Below are 19021 nucleotides of genomic sequence, written 5' to 3'. Positions count from 1 at the left end.
TTTCTTTCTTTCTTTTGGCAACACTGCTTGGCTTTTAAGATTATCAGTTCCTTGACCAGGGGTTGCACCCAGGCCACAGTAGTGAAAGCCTGGAATCCAAACCACTAGGCTACCAGGGAACTCCCCCTTTTCTCTCTTTTTAGCAAAATCCCAACCCTGGCTAATTCCAACCATCCATCTACTTTCTTCTCACACACAACTCTTTACTTGAAGGTTTCTAGAGCAAAAACTCACAGTGATGCTGCTGACTGGTGGTACTTTAAATCAGTGGTTCTAGACTGGGACCAATTTTGCTCATCTCATCACTGGTACATCTGGTGATCTTTGCAGACAGATTTCTTTTTTTTTTAAATTTATTTTATTGAAGCATAGTTGATTTACAATGTTGTGTTAATTTCTGCTGTACAGCAGTGATTATATATATATATATATACTTTTCCATTATGGTTTATGACAGGATAATTGAATATGGTTTCCTGTGCTATACAATAGGACCTTGTTTATTCTGGAGACATTTTTGATTGTCACACTGGGGTGTGGGAGAGGATACTGGCATCAAATCAGTGGAAGTCCAGGCTGCTGTTAAATATCCTATGATGCACAGAACCATCCCATAACAAAGAATTATCTGGCCCCAAACACAATAGTGCTGAGGTGGAGCAATCCTGCTTTCAGTTAATACAAGTCTCAAAGGGACCAGAGAAACAGGGTTGTAGCACTTGCTGTTCCCTATGCCTATAATATGGTTCTTCCTGGGTGGCTCATTATTCAACAGTCCCTTCCTAGGTAGGTCTCCCTGACCTTACTCTGGAATGGACCCAACCTCATCACATTACCCTATTTTATTGCCTTGAAAACATGCACCATTTTATGTCTTTATTGCCTGCTTCCTCCCTCTAGAATCTAAGTTACCTGAATGAAGCGTCCTCTTTTTCTTTTTTGACCCCATAGAATGCCACGCAGAACTTCCCCGACCGGGGATTGAACCTGTGCCCCCTGCAGTGGAAACACTGAATCTTAACCACTGGCCCACCAGGAAGTCTGCAGTGTCCTCTTGTTTACAGCTGTGGCCCCAGTGTCAAGCATGGTGCTTGGTACATTATACAGGGACTCAGAAAATATCAAATCAGTAGATGAAAATCATGTTAATTTGCAATTTAGTCATTTATTCATCCACTATTTATTGGGGATAAAATCCAGACACATCTCTTAGAACTTACAGTATAGTGGGGAGACTGACGTTGAATAAAGAATCACACAAAGTGAATAGCTTCCAGTCATGATAAGAACCTTGAAAGTAAAGTACAGGTAGCAGTGAGAGCATTCAGCAAGGTGATCTGACTCAGTCCAGGGTGGGGTGCTCAGGCCAGGCCTTCCAGGAGAAGTCATATTTGAGTTGATAGCTAAGGATGAGTCGGTTAGCTGGGTAGAAGGAAGGTTGGGTGGGGGTAGATGAGAAGAGCACCCAGGCATAGAGAACAGAGTGCAGAGGCACTTTGGTGGGAAGGAACACAGTATAGTTCAGGAAGTGTGGCTGACATATGGAGTCTCATAAACCATAGTGTAACATTTATTTGCAAATCCAGTGGAGCAATAGGAGCCAAAGAATGCTGTTGGAAGTTTTAAGGATTTTAAAAAGAAGTGATAAGCTAAAAGTTTATTAAAAAAAAAAAAAAAAACTTGTTTCTGGAAAATAGATTTTAGAAGGACAAACAGGGAAGTAGAGAGATTGGTTTGGAGGCGGTTGCAGTGTCCAGGCAAGAGGTGATGGTGGCTTGGTCTGAGATGGTCTCACTGAGCTTGGAGAGGAGCTGGATATATTTAACTAACGAGAAACGTGGATTTTCAGAGCTGGAAGTCACCTTAAAAAAATACAAAACTCACCATTAATCAAAGGTAGAAAAATTAAAATGAATAATAAAGAGTTCCTTAAAGTCTGCATTTTACAGAAAAACAGGTTAATTAGATGACTGTGAAGGGCCATTAATATTTTTATTGAATAAAAGAAAGACTGAGAAATGTTTGAGAAGGAGCAAAGATGGGAAATATGAGAGACTTGAGGTTAAAAAATGAAACGAGAGAGACAGAGTAAGAAAGGTGTGTGAGCCTGAGAGTTGTCAGGTTGGAGAGGGAAAGACTGAAAGGAAATGACCATGAGGGAGCAGGGATGTGCTCTCGGGTAGATGCAAAGAAAGGCTACTGGGTGATGCTGGGCTCCAAGGGGTCTGGAGACAGGGTACACAGGTAGACTAAAAGATGAGGAGTAAAATAGGAAGCGGAAAGGACAGGAAGGGGAGATGATAACAGATGAGGGAGGAATGGGTAAGTGGGGGATGCTTGGTGGGATGGGGCAGAACTCAGGGAGAGTGACAGAAGAAACCTGAGGGTGAGGTGGGGGTCTGAGGACTGACTCAAAGGCCACCTTAGAGCCAGATGTTCTGGAGGACGGCACGGTGAGAGGGCGGGAGAGGGCACACAGACAGGCAGGTCCAGGCTCCCGATGAGGGTGAGAAACCAGTGCAGGGCTGGGGGAGGAGGAAGAGGGAAAGGTGGAGGACCGGCTGGAAAAACTCCAAGCGAAGAGAATGGTGGGTGTGGCCAAGACTCTGACCCAGGCCCTACCCGGCTCCCTCCCTTCGCTGGTTTCTGGCCTCAGTGGTTTCTTCCTTCTGCGGCAAGGACCCTTGAGGCGGGATGGGACAGTAATTGCGGGGCGGGGGGTGCCAAGGGCCCCCGCCATTAAGTTACGTCCAGCCAAGATCGGAATAGGGGGCGGAGGAGATGGGTGCTGGGGCACCGCGCCTGGAAGCCAGGTGTCTGGTGGAGACGACAGCGGTGAGGGGCGCTAGGCGGTGGCTCTGGCGGTGGAGACTCTAATTAGGCAGCTGAAGTGGGCAGTTTTGAGGAGTCCCCGGAAGGTGGGGTCGGCGAGGAAAGAAGACTTAAGAGAAAAAGAGTAGAACAGAGGGTGGGGGCGAAAGTAGGGCAGGATAAACAGCGAGCGCACGGAGTAGAAGCCGAGAGTCCCTGCGGGGGGTGGGGGTGGGGGTGGGGAGGCGGAGCCAGGGCTAGCCCGGGGCATCTCTCCCGCTCAGGCTCCGCCGCGTTCCTGGCGCACCTGTCCGGGAGCGGGGAAGGGACGTCCTTCCGCCCGAGGGACCTCCAGTCCGAGGGGCTTCCTCAGAACTCGGGACTCCAGAGAAGACTCCACCTACCCCCTCCAGCGGTCCGAGCCCAGCAAGTGAAGGGGCGTGACGCTGGGGCTCAGGTTTCTTCCTCCTCACCTGAGCCAGGAGGGGTGGGGGCAAGGACTTCCGGCTCAGGTGAGTGTCCCTTCGGTGACGTCATGTCACCCTCGGCCGCCCCTCGGTCCCTCCTCGCCTCGCGCTCCCGGTGCCCGCGGGGGCGCGCCCCCGACGCCCTACTTATACTCAGGTGCGCGGCACCTGTCCGCCCGCACCTGCCCGCTCACCGCTGAGCGACCTCTAGTTCGCACAGCAGCCTCGGGCCGACAGCCCAGGATACTCTGGGGACTTCCAGCACCCGGGGGCCGCGCCCGTACGGCCCCTCCACCTTTTGTTTGGGAAGAGTCGCCGAACGCCCGAGGGAACCGCCAGGCCTTCGCGGATCGCTTTTGTCGGTCACCAGTCCTGTTCCCTCTGCCGTGAAACTCTCGCCTTGCCGGAGGGGTCTGTTTGTGTTTACTCCGGAGACCAGATTTGCAAGCAGTCGACCAACTTCTTTTTTGCCTCTTTGGGTGACTTAAAAACTCGCCCGCCCGGCGCCCCCCGTCTATTCTGAGGGCGGAAATGGCCAATTCGGGCCTGCAGCTGCTGGGCTTTTCCATGGCTCTGCTGGGCTGGGTGGGCCTGGTGGCGTGCACCGCCATCCCGCAGTGGCAGATGAGCTCGTACGCGGGCGACAATATCATCACCGCCCAAGCCATGTACAAGGGGCTGTGGATGGACTGCGTCACGCAGAGCACCGGCATGATGAGCTGCAAAATGTACGACTCGGTGCTCGCCCTGTCGGGTAAGACCACGGGACCGACGGGGCGGATGCTCCAGAGGTGAGGTCGCGGGGTGGGTGAGGGGCCGGGCTCGAGGCCCCACGGCCGGACGCGCTGCGTTGCCCCGGAGAGCGGCTGGAGAGGAGGAAGCGGTAGGGCCGAGGTCCTGGGACTGCACGTGCGCGGGCCCGGCTGAGCCCCTTTTCGCCCACGGGCGGGCCTCGTCTCGCGGCCGAGCGGCCAGCGGCCCGCGGCCCAAGCCGCTCCCGGGAAGCTGAGTCCTAGGGCGCGGCCTTCCCCTCCCCCTTCCCCGACGAGGCCAAGGTCTCCGCCATCTCCCGCCCTTTTCTCGGACAAAAGGCGGCGCGGGCTGGAGGCCGCCGGGGTGGGTTGGGGGCCGCGGGGTAGAACCGAGGGCGGCCGAGGAGCCGCGCCCCCTGTCTGCCCCCTGGACCGCCGCTTGCGGCTTCTAATCTTATCGGCCTATTAGCCGAGGCCACAAACCGTGGCCTTGATAGTGGGGTCAGAGCTGAGACGAGAGCCGGGACTGCGGGTGGCACCGGGGCTGCAGCCACCGCTACCGGGGCTCAGGTCACCACCTCTGTTTTCCTTCGACGTCCCCTTTCACCCTTCCCCCTCCGCGGGGGCAGTTTCATCGAAACCCTGGCGCCCCGGGCGGATCCTAGAGCCGAGAGGGCGGGGCAGAGCGGGAAGGCCACGGAGTCGGGAGAGGGCGGGATCCGCCGGCTCCGGCCAGGGACTCGGGGTCTGAAGCGGTCCAAGGGCCGCCCCGTCATTTCCAGCAAGGATGGCATTCTTACCCCTTTTCCGCAGCGGCCATGCAGGCCACTCGAGCCCTAATGGTGGTGTCCTTGGTGCTGGGCTTCCTGGCCACATTCGTGGCCACGATGGGCATGAAGTGTACAAACTGTGGGGGAGATGACAAAGTGAAGAAGGCCCGGATAGCCATGACGGGAGGCATCATTTTCATCTTGGCAGGTGAGCCACAGGTCCAAGGTGGGGCCAAGGACTCTCTTTACCATCCTGAAGGGGTAAGTGTGGACACAGTGTGGGTTTGGCGGGTGGCTCACAGTATCTGAATCCTCGTTTTTTCTCCAGGTCTTGCTGCCTTGATAGCTTGCTCCTGGTACGGCCATCAGATTGTCTCAGATTTCTATAACCCCTTGGTCCCCATGAATGTTAAGTAAGTATGAGAGCCCTACCTCCTAAGGGGTCTGGGGTTGGGAGAGGCAGACCAGGGTTCGTGACCCCAATCCCTTCTCTCCACAGGTATGAGTTTGGTCCTGCCATCTTCATTGGCTGGGCAGGGTCTGCTCTGGTCCTCCTGGGAGGTGCGCTGCTCTCTTGCTCCTGTCCTGGGAGTGAGAGCAAAGCTGGATACCGTGCGCCTCGCTCCTATCCTAAGCCCAACTCTGCCAAGGAGTATGTGTGAGCTGGGATGCCCCTGCCCCAACCTGGCAGCCTACAGGCGCCTCCTTATGAAAGGACCTGGGGCAGAGAGCTCAGCCAGTGGGCAGGGTGCCAAGCAGAAGCCTTCGGTCACTCTAGCCCAGCACACCATGTACAGTTTCCTGGGGGGGTTGGGTGGGGGGGACAAAAAAGGGAGGGTGTGCTTTTTGTACAGTAATAAAAATATGTTTTGGAAAGTAGGCTTTTTTCCCCATCTCCTTCATGGCATCTGCAACGACTCAGGGGCTGGGCTTCCCTCATCCACTCCCAGCCTCCAGTCCTGTCTACTTGCGAGTCTTGCTTAAATAGCAACCAAAGAACTTTTGCTTTTAATAAGAAAATAAAAGATTTTATTAGGCTTGGGGGGAGGTGGTATTCTTATCTGTCACTTTCTCTTATGCCTCCAGCCCACTTTCTTCTCACTGGAAGCCGTTCCCTGGCTCATGGGTCACAGGGCAGGGCCTCCATGGAAACAAGAAACAAAGATGGAACAGAGAAAGGTTAAGGCCAACACACACAATTGAAGGACGGTTATGGGCCCATTGTCTTCCTCTTCCCCTCCAACTGCAGTCTAATCTCCTAGACAGTCAAACATCTAGATCATCGTCTGGGTCTTCTTGATCCAGGTCATCATAAGCATCTGGCTCATAGAAGATGTGGCTGGTAGCTTGGCCCGGCCCAGGGCGCAGTAGAGCCTGCTGTCTGAGGAGAGATAAGGGGAGAATTGGTGCTGGGGAGGGTGGGTAAAGGGTCACGTCTGGACACCCTCTTTCTGTGTGACAGTCACTCCCCCTCTGGCTTCTATGTCTTCTTGGTCTAAATTCCTTTGTCCGACCTTGTGTAGCACCAACTGGTACAGGGATGGATACTCGTAGACAGCTCTTGTTAACACCCTAAGTTCTTAGCAGCTTGAGGGCAAGGATACTGTGTAGTCTTGCTTCACCCGCCCACATGCTGGGCACAGAACAACAGGTGTCTACTAAGCCCTTATTAACCTGCCTCTGGCATACCATCTAGCTTTCTGCCCTCCCAGTGCTGCTACCTGGAGATAGGGCCACTTCCCTGGGGTCTGGTCTGGCTCAGCCCAGGCCCAGATTACTTTGGGGACATCAGTGGAGTTGGGACCCAAGGCTCTAATGGAGAGAAAAGAGACATCAAGGTCCTTCCTTTGACATTGCTGGAGTTTGGGTGGGTAGAGAGCCACTCCCCAGACTTGATTCTGGAGGTGGACTTCAGCCCCTATAAAGTTGAAAAAGTTAATCAACAACCTGCTGTCGCCCCACCTCTTAGGCCCAATGTTGGGCTCAACTCAGGGCTTGGGCACTGAGGCCCCAACCTTACTTTTCCGAGCTGAACTGGAAGGGCAGAGTCAGGCTATCTTTGGCTTCTCTCTCCTCCTTGGACAGATGAAGGTTAAAAGTCAAATGAGTAGTGGGGTCCACCTGCAGGTACAGAAGAAGCTGCGGCTCTGCGCCATCCCTGGAATCCCTGACCCCACGCCCCCAATGTCTGCAGTTTTTATCCCCCTCTCCTTTTTCCAGACCCCAAATTCCATCCCCTTGTTCCTGCCCTGGCTGTCTTAGGTACCGAGGGAGTATGAGGATCTGAGCGGGGCCGGGATTCCAGTGGCGGCTCCGCTTGGAGCTCCAAGCTGAAGTCAGGAAGGATGGAGAACCACTGAGTCTGGAGAGAAGTAAGAAGAGGGTTAAGAAAGTTTTTTCTCTTACTGAACAAACCAGAGAACCAGGACCTGCCACTCCAGCTCCTAGCCACCTATGTGACTGCCTTCTTCCGGCTCTTGCATTCCACCTCTCAGCCCCCCAAACCTCTCCACGGGGACCACTTTTGGCTTTTTCTCCTTTTCCATTTCCTGGAAGGTAGTGTCTTTTGCTGGTTAAGCTTATAGGATTTGAGCTTTCCAGGCTATAAAATGGGGATAATAAAACAATCTACCTCACAAGGCCTCTCACATAGGAGCTAAAATGGGGGAAATGCTACAAGGATGAGGGCCCAGGGAAGTGCTCCATCACATCATCTGTTTTACTGCTCTCCCTCTCTGTCTGACCCCAACATCCAGTCCCCTGTTTCTCCTGACCTGGTGGGTGGGGCGCTGTCTTGGCCTCCGATAGAGGATGTGAGCCGATGCCTGGCCCATCGTACCGCTCAGGGTTACCTCGGTCTGAGCAAGGCTGCTCAATGCTCCCAAAGGGCCTGGGCCGTGAAGCTCTTCATGCAGCAGACCCAGCACACGCACTTGCTCACCTGGGGGGCTATCACCTGCAGAGGGACAAGAAATGTGCACGAAGGGCAGTAGGGAGCATTCCAGGGATGCTTGGGATCAAACAGTGAAGAGGAAAAAAAAGGCCCACATCTCAGAACTCTGGCCAGATCCTGACTGACCTCGGTTAGTTTCACCACCCTGCTCTGACTTCTTTCAGGCCTCACCTTAATACACATTCTTATTCCAGCGTATATCGAATCAAGGCACTGCACTGACCTCAATCCTCAGGAGCACCCCAAGGCCTCCAGGAAAGAACTCACTTTCAATGTTTGTTCTACACTCGCTTTCAGTCTCAGCTCTTGTACACTGAACTACCTGCAGTGTCTGGAACTTGCCAAAAATCCCAGTCGGTGCCTTAGATCCCCTCCCATCTTTCTTTTTAGCTGAATTTAGTGTCAGGCACTACACTAAAGACTTGCATTTTTAGGTTGAACTGTATGAAATTGCTAACATCTGATCATATCTGACCTATAAAAACAGCAGTTCCAAGTGGTTCATCCTAATACTATATAAACTCCATCCTCCAGAGGAAACTGAAGCACTGTCAGACCAAACACCTGTGAACCGAGCTGGGTATCTGACTAAAGCCCATCCTAGGACCCACTGTACTTTAGGGCTAGTCCCAGAGCTATCAGCTGGACAAACTGGTCTGGCTGACCCTTTGATCTTCAAGCCTTCCTTAAGGTACTCTGTGCATGTCCCTTTATCATCACAGTCCTTATCAGACTATCCAGTAAATTGCTTGTTTACTAGTCTGTACCCTTTATGGGACTTTGAGCTCCTGGAAGGCAAGGACCCAACACAGTGTATGTATATACCTAACATTTGTTGAATGAATGAATGAGTGACAGAAAAACAAAAAACCTTGGAAAAGAAAAAAAGAGTCATTGATAGCATTATGAAGCAACCAAGAAATAGAATAAAGATAAAAGTGATGGAAGAAGGCCCAACTGGAGATCCCTGATATGTTTCTTGTTAGGGTGGAGAGGGGCACAGGGTTGGCAGGGGGAATGTATGAGGGGAAGAAACAAGAAGCCTCACCAGGGCAGGAGTCCTGATGGCTCAGCGCATGCAGGGTCTGGCAGAGTGTGGGGCAGGGAAGATGATGCAGCAACCAGCTGAGGGAATCAAGAGCAATGGTGGCAGGGCCAGAACCTGTCCTCTTGTCCAGGGCCCTCAAGGCTTCCAGGGGCCCGCCAGGAAGGGCTTTCCCAGGTTTTGACCAGCTGAGAGGGTCTCTAAAGAGATCATGGTAAACCAATCTGTAAAGGGAAAACAAAAGGCATGATTATACTACTCCCCTGCCCCTGCCATCTCCAACTTTGGCTTCTGATCTTTGTGGTTCTGTTTCCTTGATTTTCACTAATATTTTAAACATCAGTGAAAAGGTGTTTTTCTTTTTAAACTGAGAAGTAGAATATAGTGATTGACAGCAGAGACTTTGGTGTCAAACAGACCTGAGCTCCAAGCTTGGTTCTACTTGCCCAAGGTCACCTGATACATTATTTCATCTAAGACTCAGTTTCTTCACTTATAAGACAGGAATACCAACCTCCTGACATTTAGCACATTGCTTGACAAGTACTAAACACTTAATAAATGTTAACTATCATCATTATCAAATATTTCCTGAGTGGTGCCTAAAATGTATCATTCTCTGAATGGATAAAGAGGAAGGAGAAGACCTGAGACATGGTTCCTGCCTGTAGAACAGCTTAGAGACGGTCAAGCAGCAAGTCCTGTCATACTAACTACAGATAAAATAACAATTCAGGTAAAGAAACTGGCATGGACTAGAAATCCTGGGAAAGCTTCACAGTGGCAGAACTTGTTCCCAGACACCTCCTTTGTATCTTCTGCCTCTCTTGTGACTGTTATCTTTACAGCATCATGTCTGCTCTAACAACTGATACAAAATTTGGGCAGATGTAAACTACCGCTATCCAGCTAACTACACAGACCAGGAAATAATTTTTCTTAACCAGCCATGGGTTCAGGGACCTCCTGATCTGGGTGCTTTCCTCTGCCCCACATCAGTCTGTAAGTCCTGGAAGATGTACCTGCTAACATCCTTTTACATTTGTCCCAAACTGTCCACCCTGCCTTAAGCCAGGCCTCTGTCTCCTTCTACCATTATTCTCTGAGATTTCATTGGAATACAAATTCTACTTCAATCACTGCTCTAACCAAGCACAGTTCCTAGTTCACAACTAGCCCTTAACCAGCACTTCTACATCTGAGAGAACCTGCATTTTTGCAAAACCCTCCTCACTTGGTCTCCCTAAGTCCAGGCTCCCCCCCACCCGCCAACCCATTCTCCACAGTGTGGAGTCTTTGTAACAGGTATGATGTTATCACTCTCCTTTCAAGTTTTCCTTTTCATGCTCTGTAAGACGTTTCACTATTATCAGATACTGCTCTTTGTCTGACCTCAGGAAGCTCCTACATCTCCCACAAACAGGTATGGCTTCCATGTTGTTGTTTAGTCACTAAGTCGTGTCCTACTCTTTTGTGACTCCATGAACTGAAGTCCACCATGCTCCTCTGTCCATGGGATTTCCAGGCAAGAATACTACAGTGGGCTGCCATTTCCTTCTCCAGGGGATCTTCTGACGGAGGGATTGGACCGGCAGCTTCTGCCGCATCTCCTGGACAGTAGGCAGAGTCTTTACTACTGAGCCACCAGGGAAACCGGATGGCTTCCATATCTCCCTAATTATGCATAAATTGTTCCTTCTGCTTGTAGGACAAATCCCTATGTAGCTTGCAATTAGTGTTGATGTACGCTGATCACTAGACTCAGAACATGTTTATTCTTATTCTCCAGGGCAGTCTCTAATGCTAGCCTGTACTGTTGGCCTTTTACTACGCTATCCCTTTCATCTTCTGTAGTCCCTGTTTTGGATTCTCCATATACTACTCTTCATCATTCCACTTACTAATTCCTACCTCATTTGAAAGACCCATTTCCATTCAATTAATTGTTAACTAGGCTTTAAGCTTCTCTGGTGGCTCAGATGGTAAAGAACTGGCCTGAAAGCAGGAGACCTGGGTTCGATCCCTGGGTGGGGAAGATCCTCTGGAGAAGTGAATGGCAATGCACTCCAGTATTCTTGCCTGGGAAATCCCATGAACAGAGGAGCCTGGGCTACAGTCCACGGGGTAGCAAACAGTCGGACACGACTGGGCAACTGACACTTTCACACTAGTACATAACAGGTTTTTTCCCTGTTGCTGGAAGGGAAATTTCTCAGCAACATTAGTCCCAAATTCAATTAAATTTCTTCCAATTTGTACTTACCGGCTGTTGATACTGGAGTCAAAACCTTCACGAAACTCTTCTTCGCTGACTTCACAGCCCAGGACGTGGACTTGCTCCCCACTGAGACAGAGATGAGGGGGACTGTCAGAGTGGGACCCAGGCTCCCTTATCGGATGAAACGGCAAGACCCTGCGGGATACTCACCGCAACGCCGATTTCTTGACGAGCGCCTTCAGGAGACTACGCCCTTCCCACTCCACGGAGTCTGGAAAGAACGAATGACAAACAGCTTGAGAACACTGAGGTTTTCGTATTCACGAAGTAGTCGAGACCTCCACCCCTGGCTTGTGACCTATAGCCCCTCGCCTCCACTTCCGCCTCTTGAGCCGTGTTCCAGAGCCCCTGTGCCTTCGACCCTCACCCCGAAGTAGCACCAGGCCATCAAGAGCCAACAGCGACTCCAGCATCCCCAAAATGCGTCCCGTCCCTCTTCGGACGCCCTCTGATGGCGTCACTGTCCATTGCCCCGCCCCCTCCACGTGAAAGGGGCGAGACATCCGCGATCCCTCCCACCACTGAGACCTGGTATAGCCTGGAGAAGTGATTAGGTTCACTATCCCAGAAAGGCGAACAGGGAATAGTGCCTCCTGACTGCTGGTACACACACGTAGGGACGACGCCCCTCTCTACAATTTTACCGTGATCGGGGCGGAAAGAGCCGTTGGGGCAGTTGTCCGTGGGAGGGGGAGGTGGTCGCGCGAGCCCTTCCGACGGTCTGCGCCTCGGGGAAAAGTGACGTCACTCCGCTCAGCCCAAGCAATTCAAGGCGGGCCTGCTGTGCTCCAGGCCCCGCCCACCCATCGCCCCCGCGCATGCGCAATATTGGGGACTTGTTCGGAGCACGCCCCACTTTCCTTATCCCCACCCCCATAGACCGAGTAGGGGGAACTTTAGTCCAGGTGAAGCGAATACACGTCACCACCGGAAGTAGTGTCAGAGGGGAAGAGGAGGGGGGAAGAAAGGAGGAGGGAGCCCTTTGGGCGGTAAAATGGCGCCTGTCAGAGTGGGAAATCCAGCTGCAGAGGCTGCAGCCCCGCTCCCCAGCGGTTGAGGCACCCCCGACCTCGGGGAGGGGGAGGCCGCTCTGGTCCAGCCATCCGCGTCCTTCGGCTCCCCCTCCCCTTCTTCCTGGATCCTTGGCTCACCCGGCCCGTTCGCCACCGCCTCCTCGGCCCTTCGCGCGCCGCTGCCCCCGCCCGCCCCTTTCCCGCGGGCAGCCCCCTAGCGCGCCTGCGCAGCGGGCCACCCTCCGCTTCCCCCCTTCCCCTCCCCCTTCCTTCTCCCTCCCTCCCTTCTCCCTAGCCCCCTCCCCCATAGCCCCCTCCCCCAACTCTCCATCCCCTTCCCTCCTGGTCTCGGAGGACCCCACTGTAGCCCGACCTATCTCGGCCCGCAACCTCGGCGAAGCCGTCGGTGCCACTCCCCGCCCATGTGGGCCCCCGCGGGCTGCCCACGCCTGTCCCCCAGCTCCCCGTTCCGCTGGGCTTTTCCCTCGTCGTGGGTGGCTTTGTGAGCCGCCCGCTCCGTGCCCCTCTCTGCAGCCTCTTCTGCCACTCGGGGCCCCCGTTCCCCCTCCCGGTGGCGGGGGGCTGCCCCCGGGGGGCTGGCGGAGCTGGGCCGCGGGGGCCCCGGGGCCGGCGGTGCCGGGGTCATCGGGATGATGCGGACGCAGTGTCTGCTGGGGCTGCGTACGTTCGTGGCCTTCGCCGCCAAGCTCTGGAGCTTCTTCATTTACCTTTTGCGGAGGCAGATCCGCACGGTGAGCCTTGGGTGGGCGCTGGTGGTGGTGGGGACCTCTGTCAGCGGTGCTCAAGGGTTTTCGGAAAGTGTCGGGCCTCTGTTTGGGCCTAGCAACCGAGTCCTGGCGGCAGCTTCTACCGCTAGAGAATTAGAACACCCGTAGCTGGGCATGAGGTGGGATGGGAAAAAGGAAGACCCTTGCGGTAGAACCGAGATGGTGGAGGGGGGCTAGATGGTAAAAGGGTTTGGCAATTCTTGGGGGCCAGGGTGGTGGGTGGGGCGCTCTTTAAGAAAGCTGGAGTTGTTGCTAAAGAAACCGAGAGGCGGGGAACACCTGTTTGATGGCAGCAGATCCATCGGTGTGGGCTAGTCAAAGACCCTCCTATTATTTGGAGTCTCCGTGTGTGTTTGGTCTTAAGACAAGGAATATACCGGCTCCTGTGCCAAGGGTGGGGGTGGGTGGGAGAGCGTATGTGACAAACAAGAGTGGGAACTTAGGAAAAGCCCTGGGTGTGCAGGAGAAGCCCCTGCGGTTCAGATTAAGGAAACTCTAACCAAAAGGTCCTCAAAACCCGGTTCATAGTGTGAGTGTGAATATTTAGGCTTATCATGACTCTGGGATTGAAAAACGCATAAAAATGCGTTTATGATGGTCATCTTTATTTGCAGAAGGGAGCACATTAAAGTTTGAGTGTCCTCATCAGAAGACGGTGCTTGTCAATTGTAAAGACTTCAATCTGAGGGCATGCTTGTTTTTCCAGGAGACCCCAGTGTTGTGAGGGATACTGTGGGGAGTGTATCTCTGGGTTCCCTCCCCCATAGCTTTTCTCCAAGGTCAAAGTTCCTTAGGCTAACATAATTTAATAAATGTGCTCTGTGTTCTCACCCCCATGGGGGAGAATCCACTGAAGGAGGCTGGGGAGGACTCAGGGAGTTGGGGTGTCGAGAATCTCCAGTCTGTGCTCTGGCATAACTCAATAAAACTGGAAGAAATAAAATGTGGTAGGGGCTGCCTAGGTCAAATAATTTCCAGACAACCCTGAGTGGTAGTGGTGGAATGGGCCTGGCCTTGGCTTCAGTGTCTCCTTTATCAGTCTACTTTCACTTTTTGATTTAGGGTGAGGATTGTTTCTGGGTGGTCATGGTTGTAGGCAGGACTGTTTCCCCAAGACAAGGGTTAGGAACTAAGAAGAATCTGAGGTCAGAGATGCTGAGATGCGTATGTGGCTAGCTCCTGGGGTTTTCCTTCCATGTTAGGTGCTGTCCTCTCTTCCTGGCCTTGCAGAGAGCATCCCCCTTGCTTCCCCTTCTTTTAGGGGAGAAAATGGTTTTCTGGGTGCAGAGATGTGCACCAACCAGCCCATCTAGAGACAGGTTCCCTGACCTCCCAGTCTTTTGTCTTCCCTTCCTTCCTTCCAGTCTGGTTTCTACCCGCCCCCCCCCACCCCGCCCCCTTTCTGGCAGATGCTTAGAGCATTCCCTACATGCTCAGCATGTGCAACCCGAGATAGCAGAACAGGACACCCGAGCTGTCGCGGCCCTCATCTGCAGCCCTGCGAGAAAAGAAGGGCAGATGCCTTGGGATTAGGGGGAGAGGGCCCTTTGGTTTGCAAGTGGGGAGCCTGGTTCTGGTGAGGCTTGGAGCCTAGGGATGGACTGTGCCTAGAAGAAAAGGGCAGAGGAGGGAATCACCAAGCTCTGCATGCGAGAGACCTGAGTGTTGGAAACAGGAGTCTCTAGAGAGGCGGAGAAGCTGTAAGGCCAGGCTGGTGACATCCTTGTCCCTTCCTCACCTCGCACTCACAGCCCTTCACTCTGGCCTTCTTGGTGCTCTATCAGTCTGCCTAGTGAGTGGGGCTTTCCGGTGTTCTCTGCCTTGCCCTGGGTACCAGGATAAGGAGGCTGTTCAGAAGGCTGAGGCTCTCTGCAGCTTGTGACTTGGCTAGTAGAGACAGAAATGGACAGGTGGCTGGTTAAAATAGGCCTGGTGGCCCCCAGCCAGAGGAACTTAGCTGACCTGACAACCCCTGGATTCCCTCATTCTCTGTTCCCCTTAGTGACCCAAGGACCTCCCCTCCTGACACCTACCCTCTGTCCGCTAAGGATTCTGAGGTGCTCAGCTCCCAACAGGAGGTGATGGGAGTTGTCACAAAGGATTCTTGAGGTGGAGGTGGGCAGGGCCATGCGTTTCCATATAGCAGGATAATATCGTGGATAACAGGACAGGTTCTTGGGTCAGACTGCAGGGGTACAATCATGGCTCCACCATTTCATTGATTCTAGTGTGGAGTGACCACCCTTGCAATAGTGTTCTAGGAATACAGCCATGATCAAGACAACATCCATGCTTTGATGGTCTTCATTCTTACTGGAGGGGCAGACCACTAATTCCTAGCTGTGTGGTCTTAGGTTATTTAACTTCTCTCAGCCTTGGTTTCTTCATCCTTAAAACATGGGTGATATTGTTGTTATAATTATTATTAGGGTTGTTTTGAGGATTACATAAATAATCCTAAATTATACCATGCCCAATTTATAGGGGCTTCCCTTGTGGCTCAGCTGGTAAAGAATCCGCCTGCAACACAGGAGACCTGGGTTTGATCCCTGAGTTGGGAAGATGCCCTGGAGAAAGGAAAGGTTATCCACTCCAGTATTCTGGCCTAGAGAATTTCGTGGACTATACCCATGGGGTCGCAAAGAATTGGATACAACTGAGTGACTTTCACTTCACTTCAAGTTTTAGTAAATGTTCAACATGTGCTTCCTGTTGTTTGTGGGGAAGATTTCCTTGTCCAGGGTTTAACCCTCTCTCTTGCTATTCCTAGGTAATTCAGTACCAAACTGTTCGATATGACATCCTTCCCTTATCTCCTGTGTCCCGGAATCGGCTAAGTGAGTATGCTGGCTGGGAGGAACCCTAGGTGAGGTCGGGTTCAAGGTCTTGGCTGGAGGTAGGTTGGTGTTACCCCTTCCCCTTGTGGTTCAGGCCAGGTGAAGAGGAAGATCCTGGTGCTGGATCTGGATGAGACACTTATTCACTCCCATCATGATGGGGTCCTAAGGCCCACAGTCCGGCCTGGAACGCCTCCTGACTTCATTCTCAAGGTGTGTGGGAGTGGGAAGTGATGGAATAACTTGTGTCTGTAATTCTGCTCAGATTCTTTCCCAATCCCAGAGTATCTCGTCCCTGGCCCTGTCCTTGGGCCCTGGGGGCAGCCTGAAAAAGGGGAGCAAGCAGTGGGAGGGTAGGGGGTGTCCTTGAGGCCTGGGTGGAGGTGCTTAGGATTTCTCCCAGCTCTGGTATGGTTCCTCCGCAGGTGGTAATAGACAAACATCCTGTCCGGTTTTTTGTACATAAGAGGCCCCATGTGGATTTCTTCTTGGAAGTGGTGAGTTTGCAGAAGCTGAAGGCAGTTCTGGGATGAAGGAATGGTTTTAGGGCTCTGAGAATGTAGAGGATTTGGAGGAATTAAGGGATCAGGAGAAATGGGCAGGAGCAGTTTTGGAGAGGGGAGGTTGTTGGATGGTCAGAGAATGGCTTTCCATGGTTAGGGTTCATTTATTGTGCTGATGCAATTCTATTTTTTCGTGGCCTTCCTGCTCTTTTGTTCTTGCATCTCTGAATCTTAAGGGGGTATGATGCCTAAAACTTGGGAGTCTGAGGACAGTTTCAAAATTTTGTGTCCTCAGAGACATTCAATGTTGCTGAAAAGCCTGAAGGTCTACACTGGAGTCTTAGTAAAAGGGAAATATATGTCCAAATGAACAATCACCTCTTCTGACAGCTTCCTCTTCTCCAATCTATTTCAGGTGAGCCAGTGGTACGAGTTGGTGGTGTTCACAGCAAGCATGGAGATTTATGGCTCTGCTGTGGCAGATAAACTGGATAATAGCAGAAGCATTCTCAAGAGGAGATACTACAGACAGGTAGGGGACTAGAATCTAAGAATGAGGCTGGGGCGGCAGGCCATCGGGGAGGGACTTCAGTTTGAGGCAACTGCCCAGGAATGGGACCTTCTAAGGCTGTGTGTGGGGGTACTACATAATCCCCTTTTGTGGGAACTGGCTGCTTGTGGGCATTGTTGGGATTGGGGGAGCAATCACAGAGGGCGAGTCTCCTTTTGATGCCCAGCCCACCCTGCCTTCCAGCACTGCACTTTGGAATTGGGCAGCTACATCAAGGACCTCTCTGTGGTCCACAGTGACCTCTCCAGCATTGTGATTCTGGATAACTCCCCAGGGGCTTACAGGAGCCATCCAGGTAAGGGAGAAGGCAGTGAGTCTGGCAGGACAAGAAAGTGGTTCTAAGGAGGTATTTTGAATGCATGGGGCTGGGATTCCCTGGTTTACAGTAGGTCAGAATGCAAGCTGTTTCTCTTTCATATAAGAGTGTTCCCTGCCCCCCATTTCTGTTTCATAAATCAGATTTTTCATATCAAATTTGCTTTAGGTAAGACACAAGGCGGAAGTCTGACTAGAAGCCTTACCTTAGTATGAGATATGGTGATTAAAATTTAATTTTGTTTTGGAAGATAAATACAGAAGGTTTTACTTAGGTCATTGGGTTTGCGAGGGAGGTTATGTATTTTAAAGTTAACCACCCCCAAATAAAAGGGAAAACACCCTTTCTCTCTTGAACCCTTTATTCTCATGTGCCTTTTCACCCACCCTAGACAATGCCATCCCCATCAAATCCTGGTTCAGTGATCCCAGTGATACCGCCCTTCTCAACCTGCTTCCAATGCTGGATGCCCTCAGGTAAGGGAAGCTAGACACTTAGATTTCTGAGGAGAAGAGCGGTAGGGGATCCCAAGAAGGAATAAAAGTTTGTCCCGTTTTACTTCCTTATCTCTTTTCCCTAAGAATATAATTTTTGAACCTAGGTCTTAAGAAAACTCCTCACCTTTAGCCATTGGGTTTTGGGCAAACTGAACCTCAGTCTCAAGAGAAAATGGTGGTCCTTTCTGTCCCATGTTTTCAGTGAGGCTGCTTTACACTAGTGTAAGGAGGCTGTCCCTATGAGGACTCTACCAATGCAAGTTATTGTCGTCCCAGGTTCACCGCTGATGTTCGTTCTGTGCTGAGCCGAAACCTTCACCAACATAGGCTCTGGTGACAGCTGCTCCCCCTCCACCTGAATTGGGGTGGGGGGGAAGGGGAGGGTGAGCCCTCGGGATGCCGTCTGATGCCCTGTCCAACGGTGAGGACTGCCTGGGCAGGGTCTGCCCCTCCCACCCCTCTCTGCCCTGGGAGCCTTGCACTCCCTACGGAGTCTGGATGGACACAAGGGCCAGATTCTGAAGCAGCCTCACTCTTAACTTCGTGTTCGCACTCCTGGAAACCCCAGACTTGGACATAAGCGGAGACCTAGGAGAGCCGCAACAGTGTCTGGTGGAGAGACACGACTGGCCAGAGTGAGAGAGACATTCGGTAATCCGGGAGGCTCAAAAGAGAAGCCAAGCCAGCTTTGTTGTGATTTGATTTTTTAAAAACTCTTGTACAAAACTGATCTAATTCTTCACTCCAAGGGCTGGGCTGTGGGTGGGAAACTGGGATTTTGGGCCACTGGACTTTCCCCAAACTTGTCCCCTCCCTTACTTTCCCTCTATTTGCCCTTCCTCCTAGATTCCCTCAGATCTGTAACCAGCTTTCTCTTTTTTTTCCTTTCTTCTCTTTTAAACCATGCATTATAACTTTGAAACCAAAGCTGCCCTAGGTCCTTCTCTGGGGTTTGGGGGAATGAGGGCGGGGTTTTTGTTCACATCCACCCTGTCCACTAGGCAGAGAGAGAAAAGCCTGCTGTAGACCCTAAGGGTAGGGGAAAGGGGAGTGTTGGTTCTCCTTGGCAGGAAGGGTCTTAGTGACAGGATGGGCACCCTGGCGGGGAGTGAAGGGACAGCTGTGTGTCCTGAGAGAACCTGAGCTTCAGTGCCGTAGGTCGAAGTATTAAAAGAGTAGAAACCTCGACGACAAGAAAGGCCGGGCTTCATCTGGAAGACTGGCATGTACTAGCTAAGCAGACGCTTCCTTCGAGCGGCGGGCTGGCCCTGCCCCACGTCCCCACGTCCCCACGTCCCCACCTCCCCCGGGGCCCTCCTCCCCAAGCCCAAGCCGGCTCTACTTCCTCGCGCCCGCCACGTGATGCTCCGCCCTTTGAGATCACATGATTTAATCGTGCACACAGCTGCAGTGTTCTTCC

At 52.2% G+C, this 19021-nt stretch overlaps 3 protein-coding genes across 3 annotated transcripts; 2 read left to right on the top strand and 1 right to left on the bottom strand.

Moving 5' to 3' along the window:
* The first annotated feature begins 3809 nt into the window (after positions 1–3809).
* Positions 3810–5842, top strand: CLDN7 (claudin 7). The gene is made up of 4 exons (XM_061143300.1): positions 3810–4032; positions 4844–5008; positions 5129–5213; positions 5300–5842. Exons 1-4 carry the CDS (start codon positions 3810–3812, stop codon positions 5460–5462), a joined length of 636 nt encoding a protein of 211 aa, XP_060999283.1. The 3' UTR covers positions 5463–5842.
* On the bottom strand, positions 5801–11548 carry ELP5 (elongator acetyltransferase complex subunit 5). Its single transcript, XM_061143298.1, has 8 exons — positions 11444–11548; positions 11227–11287; positions 11062–11142; positions 8802–9022; positions 7575–7756; positions 7067–7162; positions 6821–6921; positions 5801–6181 (listed from the first exon to the last, which is right to left on the bottom strand). Exons 1-8 carry the CDS (start codon positions 11487–11489, stop codon positions 6067–6069), a joined length of 903 nt encoding a protein of 300 aa, XP_060999281.1. The 5' UTR covers positions 11490–11548; the 3' UTR covers positions 5801–6066.
* Positions 11549–12438: 890 nt separating this feature from the next.
* CTDNEP1 (CTD nuclear envelope phosphatase 1) lies at positions 12439–18528 on the top strand. Its single transcript, XM_061143299.1, has 8 exons — positions 12439–12841; positions 15648–15714; positions 15809–15927; positions 16140–16211; positions 16633–16749; positions 16972–17083; positions 17496–17580; positions 17878–18528. Exons 1-8 carry the CDS (start codon positions 12740–12742, stop codon positions 17936–17938), a joined length of 735 nt encoding a protein of 244 aa, XP_060999282.1. The 5' UTR covers positions 12439–12739; the 3' UTR covers positions 17939–18528.
* Positions 18529–19021: the final 493 nt, after the last annotated feature.

Source organism: Dama dama, chromosome 5 (assembly GCF_033118175.1).
Source record: "Dama dama isolate Ldn47 chromosome 5, ASM3311817v1, whole genome shotgun sequence".
Lineage (NCBI taxonomy): Eukaryota > Metazoa > Chordata > Mammalia > Artiodactyla > Cervidae > Dama > Dama dama.
This window is presented reverse-complemented; position numbering and strand designations above follow the sequence as displayed.

What these genes read in the sequence shown, in the direction of transcription:
- CLDN7 (XM_061143300.1), top strand. Translation starts at nt 3,810, where the DNA reads ATGGCCAATTCGGGCCTGCAGCTGCTGGGCTTTTCCATGGCTCTGCTG. An exon ending in CTCGGTGCTCGCCCTGTCGG is followed by an intron (nt 4,033 to 4,843) that starts GTAAGACCACGG and finishes CCTTTTCCGCAG; the next exon opens with CGGCCATGCAGGCCACTCGA. An exon ending in TTGGTCCCCATGAATGTTAA is followed by an intron (nt 5,214 to 5,299) that starts GTAAGTATGAGA and finishes TTCTCTCCACAG; the next exon opens with GTATGAGTTTGGTCCTGCCA.
- CTDNEP1 (XM_061143299.1), top strand. Translation starts at nt 12,740, where the DNA reads ATGATGCGGACGCAGTGTCTGCTGGGGCTGCGTACGTTCGTGGCCTTC. An exon ending in CTCCTGACTTCATTCTCAAG is followed by an intron (nt 15,928 to 16,139) that starts GTGTGTGGGAGT and finishes GTTCCTCCGCAG; the next exon opens with GTGGTAATAGACAAACATCC. An exon ending in GGCTTACAGGAGCCATCCAG is followed by an intron (nt 17,084 to 17,495) that starts GTAAGGGAGAAG and finishes CACCCACCCTAG; the next exon opens with ACAATGCCATCCCCATCAAA.
- ELP5 (XM_061143298.1), bottom strand. Translation starts at nt 11,489, where the DNA reads ATGCTGGAGTCGCTGTTGGCTCTTGATGGCCTGGTGCTACTTCGGG. An exon ending in TGGCCTGGTGCTACTTCGGG is followed by an intron (nt 11,288 to 11,443) that starts GTGAGGGTCGAA and finishes CGTTCTTTCCAG; the next exon opens with ACTCCGTGGAGTGGGAAGGG. An exon ending in GACTCCAGTATCAACAGCCG is followed by an intron (nt 9,023 to 11,061) that starts GTAAGTACAAAT and finishes TTCCCTTTACAG; the next exon opens with ATTGGTTTACCATGATCTCT.